Source organism: Somniosus microcephalus, chromosome 10 (assembly GCF_052327205.1).
Source record: "Somniosus microcephalus isolate GS21.2 chromosome 10, FLI_Smic_1.0, whole genome shotgun sequence".
In the NCBI taxonomy this organism is placed as follows: Eukaryota; Metazoa; Chordata; class Chondrichthyes; order Squaliformes; family Somniosidae; genus Somniosus; species Somniosus microcephalus.
The window spans coordinates 204,953,227-204,970,106 of NC_140996.1; the positions used below are offsets into that span (position 1 = coordinate 204,953,227).

At 44.5% G+C, this 16,880-nt stretch overlaps 1 protein-coding gene across 5 annotated transcripts in view; it reads left to right on the plus strand.

Moving 5' to 3' along the window:
* Nucleotides 1-16,880, plus strand: part of LOC147112031 (testis-specific gene 10 protein-like) — a 112,970-nt gene that overhangs the window by 85,098 nt on the left and 10,992 nt on the right. For all 5 annotated transcript variants that reach the window (XM_085999497.1, XM_085999496.1, XM_085999495.1 and 2 more), the window contains 4 exons: nt 3,380-3,490; nt 6,837-7,022; nt 7,435-7,644; nt 14,728-14,930. In XM_085999497.1, coding sequence (XP_085855623.1) covers nt 3,380-3,490; nt 6,837-7,022; nt 7,435-7,644; nt 14,728-14,930 — 710 coding nt within the window. The remainder of the gene's footprint in view (nt 1-3,379; nt 3,491-6,836; nt 7,023-7,434; nt 7,645-14,727; nt 14,931-16,880) is intronic.

The following is a 16,880-nucleotide window of genomic DNA, read 5'->3' on the forward strand; positions in this document are numbered from 1 at the left end:
CATATGGTATTGGGGCAGTACTCTCACACAAGTTGCCAAATGGCCAGGAGAGGCCAGTTGCGTTCGCATCCAGATCATTGAGCGCAACTATGCTCAGATAGATAGGGAGGCTCTCAGCCTTGTGTGGGGAGTAAAGAAGTTTAATCATTACCTGCAGGGCCAAAAGTTTACACTTCTGACAGACCACCAGCCGTCGGTATCCATTTTTAACCCTAAGAAGGGTGTTTCGGTGATGACAGCACAGAGACTCCAGAGATGGTCCCTTTTCCTAGGGGCACATCAATATCAGATAGAATTCAAAGGTACAAAGCAGCATGGTAATGCTGATGGGCTGTCGCGCCTGCCACTACCTACAGAGGAGGAGGCACCGACGGTTGACCCTGTTGAGTTATTTCACTCGACCATCATCGAATGTTTACCAGTCACCAATGCAAGTATTGAAAGAGAAACCAGGAACGACCCGACACTGTCCAGGGTCTACGAAGTGACAGTGAAGGGATGGCCAGCACATGGTGATCCACTGTTACCGGCATTCTCAGCAAGACGAGAACAGCTGTCCGTCTGTCAAGGAACATTGATGTATGGAACAAGGGTGATTATTCCTCCTAAGTTAAGAGAGAGAGTTCTAAAGGAACTGCATGAAGGTCATCTGGGGGGAGTCAAGATGAAAAGCCTTGCTAGGGCTTATGTGTGGTGGCCGGGTATTGACCAACAGATAGAGGAGCTGACGAAAAGCTGCTCAGGGTGCCAAAAAGTGCAAAATGCACCTCCGATTGCACCGCTGCATCCATGGGAATGGCCTTCAACCCCATGGCAACGTGTACATATTGACTTTGCTGGTCCTTTCATGGACTCCATGTTTTTAATTGCGGTGGACGCACATTCAAAATGGCCAGCTGTGATTAAGATGACTACCATTACCTCGGAAAAGACGATCGCGGTGTTAAGAACGATATTTACAAGAAATGGATTGCCAGAACAAATATGTTCAGACAACGGACCGCAGTTCGTGTCAGAAGAATTCCAGAGATTCATGAAGAAGAATGGGGTGAAACATTATACCTCTGCCCCATATCATCCGGCTACAAACGGGTTGGCCGAGAGATTTGTACAAACGTTCAAAAAAGCGATAAAGGCCATGAGCGAAGATCAGATTCCACTACAACACAAGGTGGACAAATTCCTACTGGCATATCGAAACGCCACCCATGCAGTGACAAACCAAAGTCCTGCCATGATGTTCTATAACAGGAGGTTGCGGTCCAGGTTGGACTTGTTAAAACCAAATGTGCGGAGGGAAGTTGAAAACAAACAGTTCCAGCATATAAATAACAAGACCACTCGGAGTTTCGAAATAGGACTGATGCGCCATCAATTACTCAAAAGACTGAGGTTGAGCGAGTAACAATCAGGCTTTTATTAACTAAAGAATGAAGGTCTTGTCTCAAGTGGTCGACCCGTCCAGAATACTAAGGGACTGGGAGGTAGTCACTTATATACCTGGAATAGTGGGAGGAGTCAGCCGAGGCATGTCCAGACCTGTACCTAGTGGAATACACATACCTCTACAGACAGGTATAACAGTGGTTTACCACAAGGACAACCAGTGTTAGCCCGGGATTATAAAAACGAGAAATGGCGATCTGGAACAATTCGGGCCAGACAAGGTCCCCTGATGTACACGGTAGATGTTGGTGAAAATGTAATACGGCGTCATGCTGACCAACTGGTAGAATCGAGAACAAGGGTCGAACCCATGGTTACGGCAGAGACAACCGTGGAAGAAGTTAGTGAACCTGAAGCATCTACTTCAGAAGTGAATGTACCTGATGATGATGTCCAATCCATAAGAGACCAACTAGATGAGTCACCCCAACAACGAGAATCAGAGACCCCTGAAAGGCGTTATCCAACTCAAATCAGGAGGCCTCCTCAGAGACTGAATCTTTGAACTGTTTTGCATGAAGTTGTATATATGTTATTATGTTATGTTAAATGGGGATATAACTGTTAAGCTAAAAAGGGAGGATTGTGGTGTATGTAACCTGTTCCACCTTAAGAGAACTACTTTAAGAGATGTACTACTTTCTCTTGGCTGCTGTATACTGTAATACCGGTGGTGACCACACCGGTATATAAGTGTTGTGTAAGGATTTGCTGGGCAGTTCAGCCCTGACCTCCGAATAGTAAAGACCTGTTAAAAGTTATTCTTGTTGTCTGTGTCAGTGATTGATCCTAAACATAACTGGGACACACAGACTCAACAGAACAGACTTGAGGGACTGAATGGCCTGCCCCTGTTCCTGTGTTCCGGCTTGAGAAGTATGGCCAAAACCTTTTACTGACAGAGGTGTCCATTTAGCTGAAAGACTAGCTTCCGAACTGTACATTTAGAATGCATTTCTATGTACCGGTTACAGTGTATATGAATCTCCAACTATATAAATAAATATAAAATAAATCCAACTATAAATCTCCTGAATAGTAGCAAAAAAAAGCAAATCAGCAGTGAGATCAGCAGTGCTAAAGTTTAAAATGGGCAACAAGAAGTGATTTAGAGAGTCTGGGCTAGGATTCACGCACCCCTGTGATTGGGGTGCATCTATGAAAGGGCCAGTATTTCAGTCCGCCCCCAACCCTGGTCATATTTCTGGTCAAGGCCATTAAATATATGAGGGACAGACTTGTCCACCTCAGGTGGAGATTGCTCCTATTTGGGGATGATGCATTGCTGCAGCAGGCCCTGGGACGCCTGCTATAGGAGGAAAATGAGATGGGCATTGAACTGTCTAAAGAAATGATTTTTTAGCCACTGAAAATGTAAAGTGCTTGCGAAGACTCCTCTTTTCATGATGCCTTCAGGTTCCCTTCCTGACCTTTTTGAACATTGGATGCCAGGGCCTAACAGCTGGTGTCCAGCTTTCCAACTAGGCAAATGCAGAAACCATGGTGGAGGTCTTCATCGGGATCAAATGTAGTTACGCCCACCCACATCTGGGCAGGCGTACTCTGGCCCAACTGGACTCTCCCATGCCTGGAAAATGGCGTCCCATGAGAAGCTTTCTGCCCCTGTCGTCCCCCAGATCAGCAAAAAATTTGGCGGAGACATGGCAGAAAGCCTCGGCCCGAGTTTTTACTGCCTCTTTGACAAAGATTCACTGGGCCACGTACAGCTGTAGAATTCATGTTGTGTACCTGTGCTGTAATGTTTATTGACTGATGTTAATGTTTACAAATTTTAAAGCTGTCTGGTTGAAAGTAATTGAACATTGTAAAGCTTCATAGGAGTTTTCCAGCTAAATGACCAACAGCACACGTATAATCTTGACAATTTATAGGTCTGATATATTTCAGTCTATGCATATCTTATTTGTTATAGGCAATGAACCGCAAATTGGACGAATCTATTCAGGAGAATAAAGACTTGAAGCTCAAAGTCCAGGATTACATTACCGAGATATCCAAGGTGGAGAATATGCTTAGTAGCAAGGTCAGTATCACAGAGAAGCCAGATCAGTGACAAAATATGGCTTCCTCCAATTGTTCAGCAAATATGTCCATTCAGATCCTAGATTTGATCCTTGTCTGCATTGTGTGAGTTGATCGTTTCTGGACTGTTGGTAAGTGTGCTATAGTTAATGCCTGATTTTAACCCTGCTCACCCAATGGGAACAGGGTGGGCGGGCAGCTGGTTAAAATTGTGGTAGTGTATTTACCACTGTGATCATGATGTGCTCCTGTTGCCATTTTAACCACGCATTTTTTGGAATTGGGTTAGGTACTTGCAACAGACAAATGGGAGCTTTGTATAAATATATTAAAATCGGGGTCCTGTGATACGATTGGCAGCCGAACATCATTTTAACTAAAGATAGCAGAAGACCCGCCCAGTGCCTGACCCGCCAGTAAAACCTGGCAGGATTCGTCTCTCAGAGCCACTGAAATAGCATTTAAAGCTGCAGATCTTCTGTCTTAAAGGAGATTCAGATCGCTTCTTTTGCACTTTGTTTGCCATATCACCCCCAGAAAGCTTTCTGTGCTGATCATGGGTGCTATTATTGCTGGTTTTATTTGGATGGAGGAACGCTTGGAGGAAGAGGAGGAGCAACAGCAGCAGTAAGTTCAGCAGTCAGCACCAGAAGTAGCTGGGCCTCTCAGAAGACATTAGGTGAGAGGAGCTGCTTGTAGAAGGCCATATCCCGCGCACAGGTGCTACAGGCCAAGAGTCATTTTCTTGGATCTATCTGGAGCAGTGCATCAGGAGGCTGTACTTCTCCAGGCAGGGTGTTGCAGACCTCTGCAGCCTCCTGCAACAGCACCTGCTGCATGCTGGACTGGGGGAATGCTTTGCCAGTGGCTGTCAGTCACTACCGCCCTTAAGCTTTTGGCACTGGCTCCTTCCGTTCGGCTACAGGGCAAATCAGCCACAAATCCCAGTCTGCAGTACATAGCTGCATTAAACAGGTCACCGATGCCCTGTTCGCCAGGACTGAGCAGTATGTCACCTTCCCCATTGACCCCAACGGTCAGCATGAAAGAGCATGAGGATTTTCAGCAGTGCCTGGTTTCCCTCATGCCCAGAGCATTATTGATTGCGCACATGTGGTCATTAGGGCACCAGCCAGCAGCATTTGTTATTAGAAGAGGCTACCACTCCATCAATATCTCCATCAGTGCTGGTCACGGATAATGCAAGTTTGTACAAGGTAGCCAGGGAGTTGTCACAACGTATTTATCCTGCAACAGTCTACCATCCCCCCCAATATTGGACCCTCCCAGGAATGTGCCAGGATAGCTGCTGGGGAATACCCTCTACAGGACACCCCTTTGCAACCTCAACATGCCTGAGTAACAGAAGACCATGAAAGTCAGGGAACCACCAGGATCATTGTTGAGCGATTGGGAGAGCAGCCTGTCAGGCAAATGGAAATGAGGCCTGGAATTTAAAATTGCCCGGGCCTCGTGCCGATGAAGTCATGGGGGTTTCCCACCCACCCGATTTGTGCCCCGAGTTAAAATCGGGGTTTTAGCATCAGAGCCTCTAGGCTGGGGAGGGGAAAACTGGCCAGGGTTCCCAACTGTGATTGCTTTTTAAGGACCCCTGCAGAAGTGCATGTGTGTGGATATCTGATGCAAACAGGAGCAGATTGCATGTGGTGCCTCCTGTAATAGAATAGCCTCCCAACACTCACTGTCCAGGCTGACTTATGAACAATGGCCACTTGAGCACGTTACAGGTGGGAGCCCATGGAGCTGTACCAAAGCCAGAAGTCAGTGCTTCAGCAGAAATGGAATGGGAGAAAATTGCTAGTGAAGTGAAATGAAATCACCATTATTGGGTCTAACTGGGAAATAAATCTTGCACTCTCAGGGCTTGCATTCCTCCTTCAGAAATGTCTACATTGGCTGTAGACCAGAAACTAATTACTGTAACTTGCTAACTACCAACATTTTATTTTGTTTTTTTCTTTTCTTTTACCCAAAGTATGCTCCTTGCTTGGCTTCCAGAGTGGATCTATGAGCTACTCCTACACCTCCACCCTGTGATGATACAAAAGAATCTTCCCATTTGTTCATCCTAGTGATGTCAGATCGAACCTCCAGTGAAATAATTTTGATTTGAAGCTATGGAATGGTGCATGACTTCCTCGGTAATAACGTTAACAATGCATCAATAAGCACAAAAGAACTCTTCTTCTATATTACAATAGTGACTACACATCAAAAGTACTTCATTGGCTGTAAAGCGCTTTGGGACATCCTGAGGTCGTGAAAGGCGCTGTATAAAATGCAAGGCTTTTTTTGCTAGGATTGATTCAATCCAGTGGAAGGAATTGCCAGAGAAGTGCCAAACACAGTCAAGTACAGGAAACTTTGGTTTATCCGGAGGTTATATGTCCGGAATACTCGATCTAACGGCAAAAATCAGGAGCCGTTTTCTATATGTTTTTTTAGTTCTCGTTGCTTTTTTTTCCCCAGTCAAGCACTGCAAGGTCTGTAGCTATAGCAACAGCTTCAGCTACAGACGCTTGCAGCTGTAGCCGACTGTTTTGAAGCTGTTGCTAAGCAACAGGGTTTGTTGATTCACACGGAGCTTCTCAGTTCCGTATGTTTAAACATTAACTCTGGTATGTCCGGCACTTTTGATGTTACGGCACCAGCTCGGTCCCGTCAGTGCCGGATATCAGAAAGTTTCCTGTAGTCCATCAGTATTTTTCTCCCAAATTCCACCATTATTCCCGAATGCCATTTTCTTTTGATAAATTTATTCAATGGAGTAATTTTGGAAAGAAGAAATTTTGGAAGCAAGATCCAGCTATTAGCCTGACGAGGCTATACCTTTTCCATAGATTTATTGAATTGTGCAAAATTGGCAGGCTTCTCGGGCCCTGGTGAATTACAGATGATGTGGTATGTGCTGATACGTACTTTGAGAGTCTTGCATGACTACATATTTGGGTAGCATTATATATTGACATGACCGAGGACATTCCTTTTAGGGGTCACAGGCCGAGCAGACAAGACGTGAATGAGGGACTCGTTAGAAACTGGGCATGGGGACCTCATGATCCCGGTGAGTGCTTTGGTGGCAGGTGGATCCAGGAAGGAGGCCCACACCTTCTGGTGCTTTCGTGGCTCCAGGTGCAGTCATGCATTACTTGATTACATTGACATGTTATACATGTTTTGTCCTGTGGCAGATGGAGATGCTAAATATTGCCATGAAAAATTGTCTTCAGAACTCCAGCAGCGGTGTTTCGTAGCTGCCTTTTTTCATTAAAAAAACTTTAGTTGTGATTTTTGAGTGGATTGACTATATTTTATATGTTTATTAGGAAAATGAGAATTTTAATCTGCTGGAGCAGTGTCGTAGAACTAATGCACAGACAGAGACCTGGGAATTGAAGGCCCGCCAAATAGAAGGAGAGTTCAATTCAGTTCAACTGGAGCTTGTTACCGCTAAAGCTGACAGCCGGAGGATGTATGAAAAACTTAACTCGCTTGAAAAAGAAATTGAGGAGGTAGGAACTGACGAATTTATAGTCCATCATTTACTGTGACAAGGAATATTATCACATGTACAGCGAACTTTGAGGTTACATACTCGAACACAAAAACAAAATAAATTCCTGGTCTCAGTAGATGTTTTATTATATAAAGAGATACAAATCTCAAGAGGGCGAAAGTGATAACATTATTGTGTCAGTTTTGAGTGAATCTTTAATCAAAATCAGCCACAGGTGACTGTTCATTAACAAAACAGTTCGAAGCTTGTTTCCAAAAACAAAATACAGGAATACAATTCATCTATTTGCTAATTTTGAGTATATTTTTCATGTAATTTCACCAAGGATTTATATTTTCCTAAGATTTCTTATTCTACAGTTTAGTTTTCCCATTTTTTTAACATGCAAAAATTGATTTTCTCTGTAGCAAGAGGCTGCTAGGAATGCCTATAAAGCCCAGGTTTGCTCACTTAATAAGTTGATAATGAAGCTGGAAGATGAACTTCGGCAGGTCCAAACTGAAAAGACCACGGCCCTCACTGACCTCACATCCACTCAAGAGCTGTGTTTGAAGCTGGACTCGAACAAAGAGATGATAATGAGGCAGGTGGCCAACAAAAACAAGGAGATGGAACAAGTATGTAGAATGGAAAAATATGAATTATTTTTTACTTTGTTACTAGTGATATTTTAAATTTGTCAGTGCAGCTCTCATGCAGTAGCCACATCTGGGCCCAACGTGCAGAGTTCTTCAGGTTTTCTGCAAAACCTGGAGCAGATTATACGTTTTCACTTGTCTTATTATATAACTACAGGAAACTTTCTGGTATCCGGCACTGACGGGACTGAGCTGGTGCCGTCCCATCAAAACTGCCGTAGAAACCAGCGCTAATGTTAAAACATACGGGGCTTCTGAGCTCCGTATCTAGCAACAAACCCTGTTGCTTAGCAACAGTCTCAAAACAGTCAGCGCAGCTTGCAAGCGTCTCTGTAGCTAAGCAACAGCTTCAGCTAGACGCTTGCAGAGCCAGGACTGGAGAAAAAAAGCAACGAAAAGTAAAAAAACTTATCTGAACCGACTCCTGAATTTTGCCGGTGGATAGAGCTTTCTGGATATTTAACCTCCGGTTAAACGAAAGTTTCCTGTAGTCTGTTGGAATGTAGTTAATTACATTGCTGTTACCTGAAATTGACCTTTTCAGAAATAAAGGTGCCAGTATTTTCAGGGAGGCGGGGAATGGTACGGGTGAGGCCAAAAACGGCTGAAGAACCCGGCAAGTCCGGGTCACAGAGATGCTGTTGATCTTAACGACAGGACCTCATTAACATTTTGTAGGCCCCAGCTCCTGCCCGGGAGCCGGCCAATTGTACAGCCAGGCCTGCAGGTGGGAGGGTTCACTAATGGCAGGAGGCTGCAGCTGGGGACCCTTGAGGACAATCCTCGGCAATCAGGAGGGGGGAAGGCACGTGATCGGGAGGGCTGGCGGAGGTCAATAATTGGGGCTGAGGGGAAGCGAGGCCTCCTTGAAGAGGGGGGGTGGTGGGGGAGCACTCCAGTTCCTCCTGGCCCACGAGAAGTGCTGAAAGAGGCACTTGCCAGCACTTACCAGCAGCTCCCACCTTGGTTTCACTGCTGAGTTTCCCAACCCCTGGGAAACCCACACAGTAGCAGCGAATTTCAAAGCGGGCTCCAATTGCACTGTGGGAGCCCAATTTAAATATGTTAATTATGCGCCCCGCCTCTCCATGGTGGGACACTCGCCCTGATATCTGGTGTCGTACAAAAGGCAGCTGACGCATGCATGGCGGGTTGGGGTCGCGTATTTCACTTTTTAACCCCACTCCCCTGACCCTCCCACCCGTTGTGGGGGTGGTTAATATTGAGGCCAAACTGTCCACTGTTGAAAATTGACCTACATGCATGGGTCAATTGCTCATATTCAAGCTTGTATAAAAAAAAATTGGCTTCTCTTTTTAAGTTTCCTTTGGCCGCATGTATGATGGCAAACAAGCAATTCCATTATTCGTAACTGGATTCGCAAGGAATGCAAGAAAGTGCCAGAGTCACTGCCAATCACTTTTTTACCCCCCCTCTTCCCACTTTTGGGAAAAGAACATTCAGTCGTTTCCCTATTGGCTTGGCACAACTCTGGAACTGTTTAAACCCTCAGTCTCTCCGCATCTCCACTCAGTTCCAATATCTATGGGCCATTGAAAGCAACTCTGATATCATGAATGAACTTAGCACTGTGATATTGGGCTGGATTTTCCTCGGAGCGTTGCTCAGAGGCAAATCCCCACCTCTAAAACTAGCTACCTGTTTATTCCTCTCTTCTTAACCCCCCCCCCCCCCCACCACCATCGATATTGGCTGCCTGCCCCACCAAATGTAAATGATGGTCAGAGGAGCAGGGCTTGGGGCTCCAGCCAATTTCCTTTTGCTCCTGCCTTTAGCCCACCAATGGAGGGGAAGGCCACAAAAAGAAGCTGGTAGGGGTATTTTAGTAGCAGGAGACAGGAGCACTGGGTGAAAGGTAGAGGATGGCCACCTCTCCCTTCCCCAAACCCTCCAAATGCTTGTTGTTTTGACCGCTGAACACATTGAGTCCATTCAAAATGTTTTTCAGGTTCATTTAGGAGCTTGTGTCCCTTTAAAACAGCCCCATCTCATTTCAGGTACCACGGTGGCACCATGACTTTTTGCTACCTGGCAGTGGTGCATTCCCTCTGGAGAGCAGAGAGCCTGCCCTGCATGTGTAGCTGACTCAATTGAGGGAAGTGGTTCAGGACCATGGCAGGGTCGGTCAGGGGCAGAAGTCCTGTCCTGACCCATTTCTAGTGGTGATACCACCCATTAACTCCATGCAATTAAAATAGACATTTCTATTACAATTTAAATTTTTTAAATAAATAATGGCCTGGATTTTGCGATGGTAATGATGGCGAAACTGTCAGCGTTCACCGTCATTATCCCTCTAAAACTGACCACAACTTCAGGATTTAGCACATGCGCAGATAAACGCAGAAATCCTAAAGGATCAGTCATTCACTACTCCAACACAGGTTGCACTGTGGAACTCCCCAGAGCTGGCAATCAGTTGAAATCACATATAAGGCCGAAAACTTCCCCTTTTACCATGGAATATCACTGTTAAAAACCCACTAAAACTTTAAGCCTTGTTGAAAGAGGTGTAACTGGGTTTTTAATGGCGTACTGACTGCTGAACAATCGCTCTGGCCCTGAAAAACTAATTTTATATTTGTGGAATGCTCAATGTTTCCATTAATATAATTAAGAATTACAAGTTATAAGTTTGTTTATGATATTTCAACTTCTACTTTAACCATATGCGTATGTCCCAATATTTATTTTGCTATTTGTAAAATGTATTAAAAAACTGCTGTCTGTGAGAATTCTTCAATGCGATGAGCTGCTTAGCCAGCTTGATAACATGACTGTTGCTCCACGCTTAGGATTTGCTTGATTTGACGCCAGATTCAAACAAAGGTCAGGATAGCTGAAATTGACGTCACAGAGATCGCTAGATCTTTGTGGGTAGCTTTCTTCGAGATCAGCGGCGAGCGCCATCGCTTTGCCATTGACCGCAAATTCCGGGCCAATACCTCTGCTCACCCAGTCTTCTCCCTCGTGCTCCACTATGCCTTTCTCATTTTCTCTCTTATTTTTCTTATCTTAACTTTTACTTTATACCTATCTAAACTGTCTGTGTGGAGTTTGCACATTCTCCCCGTGTTTGCGTGGGTTTCCTCCGGGTGCTCCGGTTTCCTCCCACAGTCCAAAGATGTGCGGGTTAGGTTGATTGGCTATGATAAATTGACCCTTAGTATTAGGGGGGTTAAATACGTGGGGTTACGGGGATAGGGTGGGACATGTCTTGGTGTAGGGGTTACGGGGATCGGGTGGGATATGTGTCGATGCAGGCTCGATGGGCCGAAATGGCCTCTATCTGCACTGTGGGGTTTCTGTGATTCTGTGATAATGCACCCTCGGGGTAATATTTTCTAGGGCGGTTCGGGAGGATTTAAACTAATTTGGCAGGGGGATGGGAACCTAGATAGTGGAAAAGAGGGAAGTCATATGAAGTCAGAAATAGATGGTAGAAAGGTGAGAAGCAATAAGCAAAGGAGAGAAACACAAAGGGCCAAACTAATTCATAATGAGAGTGTGAAAAAAGCAAGCCTGAAGGCTTTGTATCTTAATGCTAGAAGCATTAGGAACAAGGTGGATGAATTAGTTGTGGAAATAGAGGTAAACAAGTATGATTTGATTGGGATTACAGAAACGTGGCTGCAGGGTGGGCAAGGCTGGGAACTTAACATCCAGGGATATACAATATTTAGGAAGGATCGGCAAAAAGGTAGGGGAGGTGGGGTAGCATTGCTGGTAAAGGAGGGGATTAATGCAATGGAAAGGAAGGATATTAACTCGGATGAAACGGAATCTGTATGGGTAGAAATGAGAAATAGCAAGGGGAGGAAAACGTTAGTGGGTGTGATATATAGGCCTCCAAATAGTAATATGGAGGTGAGGGAAGGCATAAAAAGGGAAATTAGAGAAGCGTGCGATAAGAGCACAGCTGTCATCATGGGTGACTTTAATTTACATATTGATTGGACTACCCAAATTAGTAAAAATTCTGAGGAGGAGGAATTCCTGGAATGTTTTCGGGACGGTTATCTGGACCAATATGTCGAGGAGCCGACTCGAGATCAGGCCATTTTAGACTGGGTATTGTGCAATGAGAAGGGACTTATCAACAATCTTCTTGTACGAGGCCCCTTGGGTCAGAGCGATCATAATATGATCGAGCTCTCAGTCGAGATGGAGAGTGAGGAAATTGAATCAGGGACTAAGGTCCAGAACTTAAATAAAGGGAATTACGAGGGTATGAGACGGGAATTGGGTAAGATTGATTGGGTGGTGTTTCTGGGGGGATTGACAGTGGATAGACAATGGCAAGCATTCAAAGATAGAATGGAAGAATTCCAGAACATGTTTATACCGGTTTGGCATAAAAATAAACCTAAAAAGGTGGCTCAACCGTGGATAACGAGGGAAATTAGGGACAGCATAAAATCAAAAAAAAGGGCATATCAACTGGCAAAAAAAAGCACCAGACCAGAAGATTGGGGGCAGTACAGGATACAGCAAAAGAGGACAAAGGGATTAATCAGGAAGGGGAAAATAGAATACGAAAGTAAACTTGCAGCAAACATAAAGACAGACTGCAAAAGCTTTTATCGGTATATCAGGAGGAAAAGACTGGTAAAATCCCAAGTCGGTCCCTTGCAGTCCGATTCGGGAGAATATATAATGGAGAATAAGGAAATGGCAGACCAATTAAACTCATACTTTGGTTCTGTATTCACAAAGGAGGACACAAATAACCTCCCAGGAATATCGGCAAACATAGGGACTAATGAGAGGGAGGAGCTGACAGAAATTAGTATCTCTAGGGATATGGTGTTGGGTAAGTTGAGGGGACTGAAGGCCGACAAATCCCCGGGGCCTGATAAACTACATCCTAGGGTACTTAAGGAGGTGGCCCTGGAGATAGCAGATGCTCTAAGGATCATCTTCCGGAACTCCATTGACTCGGGAACAGTACCCGTGGATTGGAGGGTAGCTAATGTTACCCCAATATTTAAAAAGGGGGGTAGAGAGAAAGCAGGGAATTATAGACCAGTAAGCCTTACATCGGTTGTGGGCAAAATGCTAGAGTCCATTATTAAGGATAAAATAGCGGAGCACTTGACAAATGGGGAAAGGATCGGACAGAGTCAACATGGATTTACAAAGGGTAAATCGTGTTTGACTAATCTGCTGGAATTTTTTGAGGAAGTAACTGGTAAAATAGATGGGGGAGAGCCAGTGGATGTGGTGTACCTTGACTTCCAGAAAGCCTTCGATAAGGTTCCACACAAAAGATTATCATGCAAAATTAAGGCTCATGGGATTGGGGGCAAAGTATTAACGTGGATAGAGAACTGGCTGGCGGATAGAAAACAGAGAGTTGGAATAAACGGCTCGTTTTCGGAGTGGCAGGCAGTGACCAGCGGGGTGCCGCAAGGATCTGTCCTGGGACCCCAGCTGTTCACAATATATATAAATGATCTGGATCAGGGAATTGGATGCAATATTTCCAAATTCGCTGACGACACTAAACTAGGAGGAGGGGTGGGCTCTGATGAGGATGTCAGGAGGCTACAGTGCGATTTGGACAGGTTGGGGGAATGGGCGGATACGTGGCAGATGCACTATAATGTGGATAAATGCGAGGTTATCCACTTTGGGGGTAAAAACAGGAGGGTAGATTATTATCTAAATGGCAATAGATTGGGAGATGGGGAAGTGCAGAGGGACCTGGGTGTTCTTGTGCACCAGTCACTGAAGGAGAGCATGCAGGTGCAACAGGCGATTAAGAAGGCAAATGGTATGTTGGCCTTCATATCAAGGGGGTTCGAGTATAGGAATAGGGATACCTTACTACAGCTGTACAAGGTGCTGGTGAGACCGCATCTGGAGTATTGTGTACAGTTTTGGTCACCCCATCTGCGGAAGGATGTTCTTGCCATGGAAAGAGTGCAGCGGCGATTCACCAGGCTGATACCTGGAATGGCGGGAATGACCTACGAGGAGAGATTGAATAGTTTGGGCTTGTACTCACTGGAGTTTAGAAGATTGAGAGGGGATCTCATCGAAACATATAAAATTATGGCAGGCCTGGACAGGCTGAATTCAGAGAGAATGTTTCCAATGGCAGGGGAGCACAGAACCAGGGGCCACAGTCTAAAAATAGCGGGCAAATCATTTAAAACAGAGATGAGGAAGAATTTCTTCACTCAAAGAGTGGTGAGCCTGTGGAATTCCCTGCCACAGAGGGCTGTGAAGGCTAATTCAATAAATATTTTCAAGAGAGAATTGGATATATTTCTGAAGGCTAAGGGGATTAAGGGTTACGGAGAAAAGGCGGGGACGGGGTACTGAACTGGTAAGATCAGCTAAGATCTCAGACGAAGATCAGCCATGATCTCATTGAATGGCGGAGCAGGCTCGAAGGGCCGAATGGCCTACTCCTGTTCCTATCTCTATGTTTCTATGTAAGGTAGGGTACCAAAGGAATAACTTTGATGGACTGAATGGAACTTTTCTTATCCTTGAGTTTTCTTATGCTCTTATTTTGTATCTGTTTTCCTTGCTCTCTAAGGTCTCTCCCATCTATTTTGGGGGTCAGAGTCATATTGAAAGAAATTGGCACCTGACCTGACTCTGTAGCCAACCACTTCAAAGTTTGATGCCATTTTGCTGCATATTAACCTAAAAGCCTTAACATAAATAAGATAGGTTATCAACTCTGTGACACCAGCAGCCCAACAACGGTACTCACCCACAGTGCAGTAAGGATTAATTCCAGAAAGCTTACACTGAAAATAGCATCCACAAAGGAAACTTTCTTAAATCACTGTCAGATGCCATCATCTTTAGTAAAGCTGCACATGGATCAAAGTTACTTTTATTCTACTTCAATAGGTGGTTTCGCCTGTAATTATTAGAGGGAAATTTTAATTGAAAGAACAGTAAACACTGTTTTCAGCCATAACCCAATAACATTTAGAGTTACAGCTTTTCGCCAAGTTTGTAAAATAACCACATTGTTGCTTATCAAAAATGTTATGGTATTTACTTTGCTTCTATAAGGTTCTAAGTGAGCTTGAATCAGCCCGTTCTGAAATAGAGCTTTTAAGAAATCAGCTTTCAAGTGAGAGAACTTCAATAAAAAATCTGGAATCTTTGTTGGCATCTAATCGGGAGAAGAAGTACCAAAGCCAAATGGTCACTCAAGAGAAAGAGACTGAAATTCAGCTCTTTAAAGATAAGCTTTCCTTGGCTGACAATAAACTGTAAGTACTGTGTTTATATGTGCTTTGCACTGTCCATCTGCGTCTGTAAGATGTGAACCTTTTGACTACTGGGAGTATTTTATTAAGTGAGCCGTCCTGATATGTTTTTCCTCATTAATCAGTTTTTGCTCCAATATGATTAGCCCAGTGAAAGAAGCGTTGGGGTCAGTGTCAGACACACTGGTCCTGGTTACTACAGTGTGGTTGTGGGAGCTGGAGAGTGACAGAACTAGGTGCAAGGTGACTGGCTAGCACTAAACACTGGAAATGTGAGATGGATAAATACTCTGTAGGTTCACTTGATTATCTTTGGGGATTGGGGGGCAAAATCACAGAATGTTACAGCACGGAAGTGCATTCAGCCCATCACGCTTGTGTTGACTCTTTGAAAGAGATATCCACTTAGCCCTATTCCCCTGCCTTTTTCCCATATTCTTTCAAATTTTTCTTTTTCAAATATTTATTCCCACCCCTTTTCAAACACTCTAATCTCTCTTCATCTTTTTGGTGGTGATCTTAAGTTTATGCCCTCTAGTTACCAACTAATCAGAGGACATTCTGACAGGGCTAGACAGACTGGATGCGGAGAGGATGTTTCCCCTGGCTGGGGGGTCTAGAACGAGAGGTCACAGTCTCAGGATAACAGGGTAGGACATTTAGGACTGAGATGAGGAGAAATTTCTTCACTCAGAGGGTGGTGAACCTGTGGAATTCTCTACCACAGAAGTCTGTGGAGGCCAAGTCACTGAATATATTTAAGAAGGAGATAGATAGATTTCTAGACACAAAAGGCATCAAGAGGTATGGGGAGAGAGCAGGAACATGGTATTGAGATAGAGGATCAGCCATGATCATATTGAATGGTGGAGCAGGCTCGAAGGGCCGAATGATCTACTCCTACTCCTATTTTTCTATGTTTCTATGACAGATTTTCCCACTTTCTTTATAATTTTGAACACCTCTATAAAATCTCCACTTAACCACCTTTGTTGTAAAGAAACAAACCCACATTTCTCTAGTAATGGAATCTCGTGGAGACCTTTCCCCAAGAAGAATAAATAGGTAGTGTAATGAAAGAAAGAACATTCTTTTGAATAGCACGTACCATATTTCTCAAATACCCCAAAGCACGTCACATACAATGAGTTGCTTGCAAATGTTAAGTAGGTAAATACAGCAACCCCCACTTTGAGTACAGCAACAACTTGCATTTATATAGCACCTTTAAAACGACCCAAGGCCTTCCACAGGATCGTAATCAGACAAAAGTTGACACTGAGCCAAAGAATGAGATAATGGGATGGGTGACTAAAAGCATGGTCAAACAGGTAGGTTTTAAGGAGCATCTTAAAGGTGGAGAGGCATGGCGGTTTAGGGAGGAAATTCCAGAGTTTAGGACCTAGTCGGCTGAAGGCATGACCACCAATGGAGGGGCGAAAGAATTGGAGGATGCACAAGAGGCCGGAGTTGTAGGAACTCAAAGTTCTTGTAGGGTTGTGGGGCTGGAGTAGGTTACAGAGATAGGAAGGGGCGAGACCACGGAAGGATTTGAACACGAGGATGAGAATTTTAAAATCGAAGTGTCGGTGGACCAGTAGCGAGCATAGGAGTAATGAGTGACCTGGACTTAGTGCACGTTGGAATAATGCCAGCAGAGTTTTTGATAAGTTCAAGTTTATGGAGGCTGGAAGATGGAAGGCTGACCAGGAGAGCATTGGAATAGTTGAGACTGGAAGTAACCAATGCATAGCTGAGGGTTTCAGCAGCAGGTGATCTAAGGCGGGGGTGGAGATGGACAATGTTACGGATGTGGAAGGGGCGGCATTTGTGATGGAGAAAATATGGGGTCGGAGGTTCAAGCTCAGGGTCACTGCTGTTTCTTTTTGCTTTGTTTGCTGTACCACAGTGGTTGAACATATTGAGCGTCAAATTTACTAAGATCCATAGACC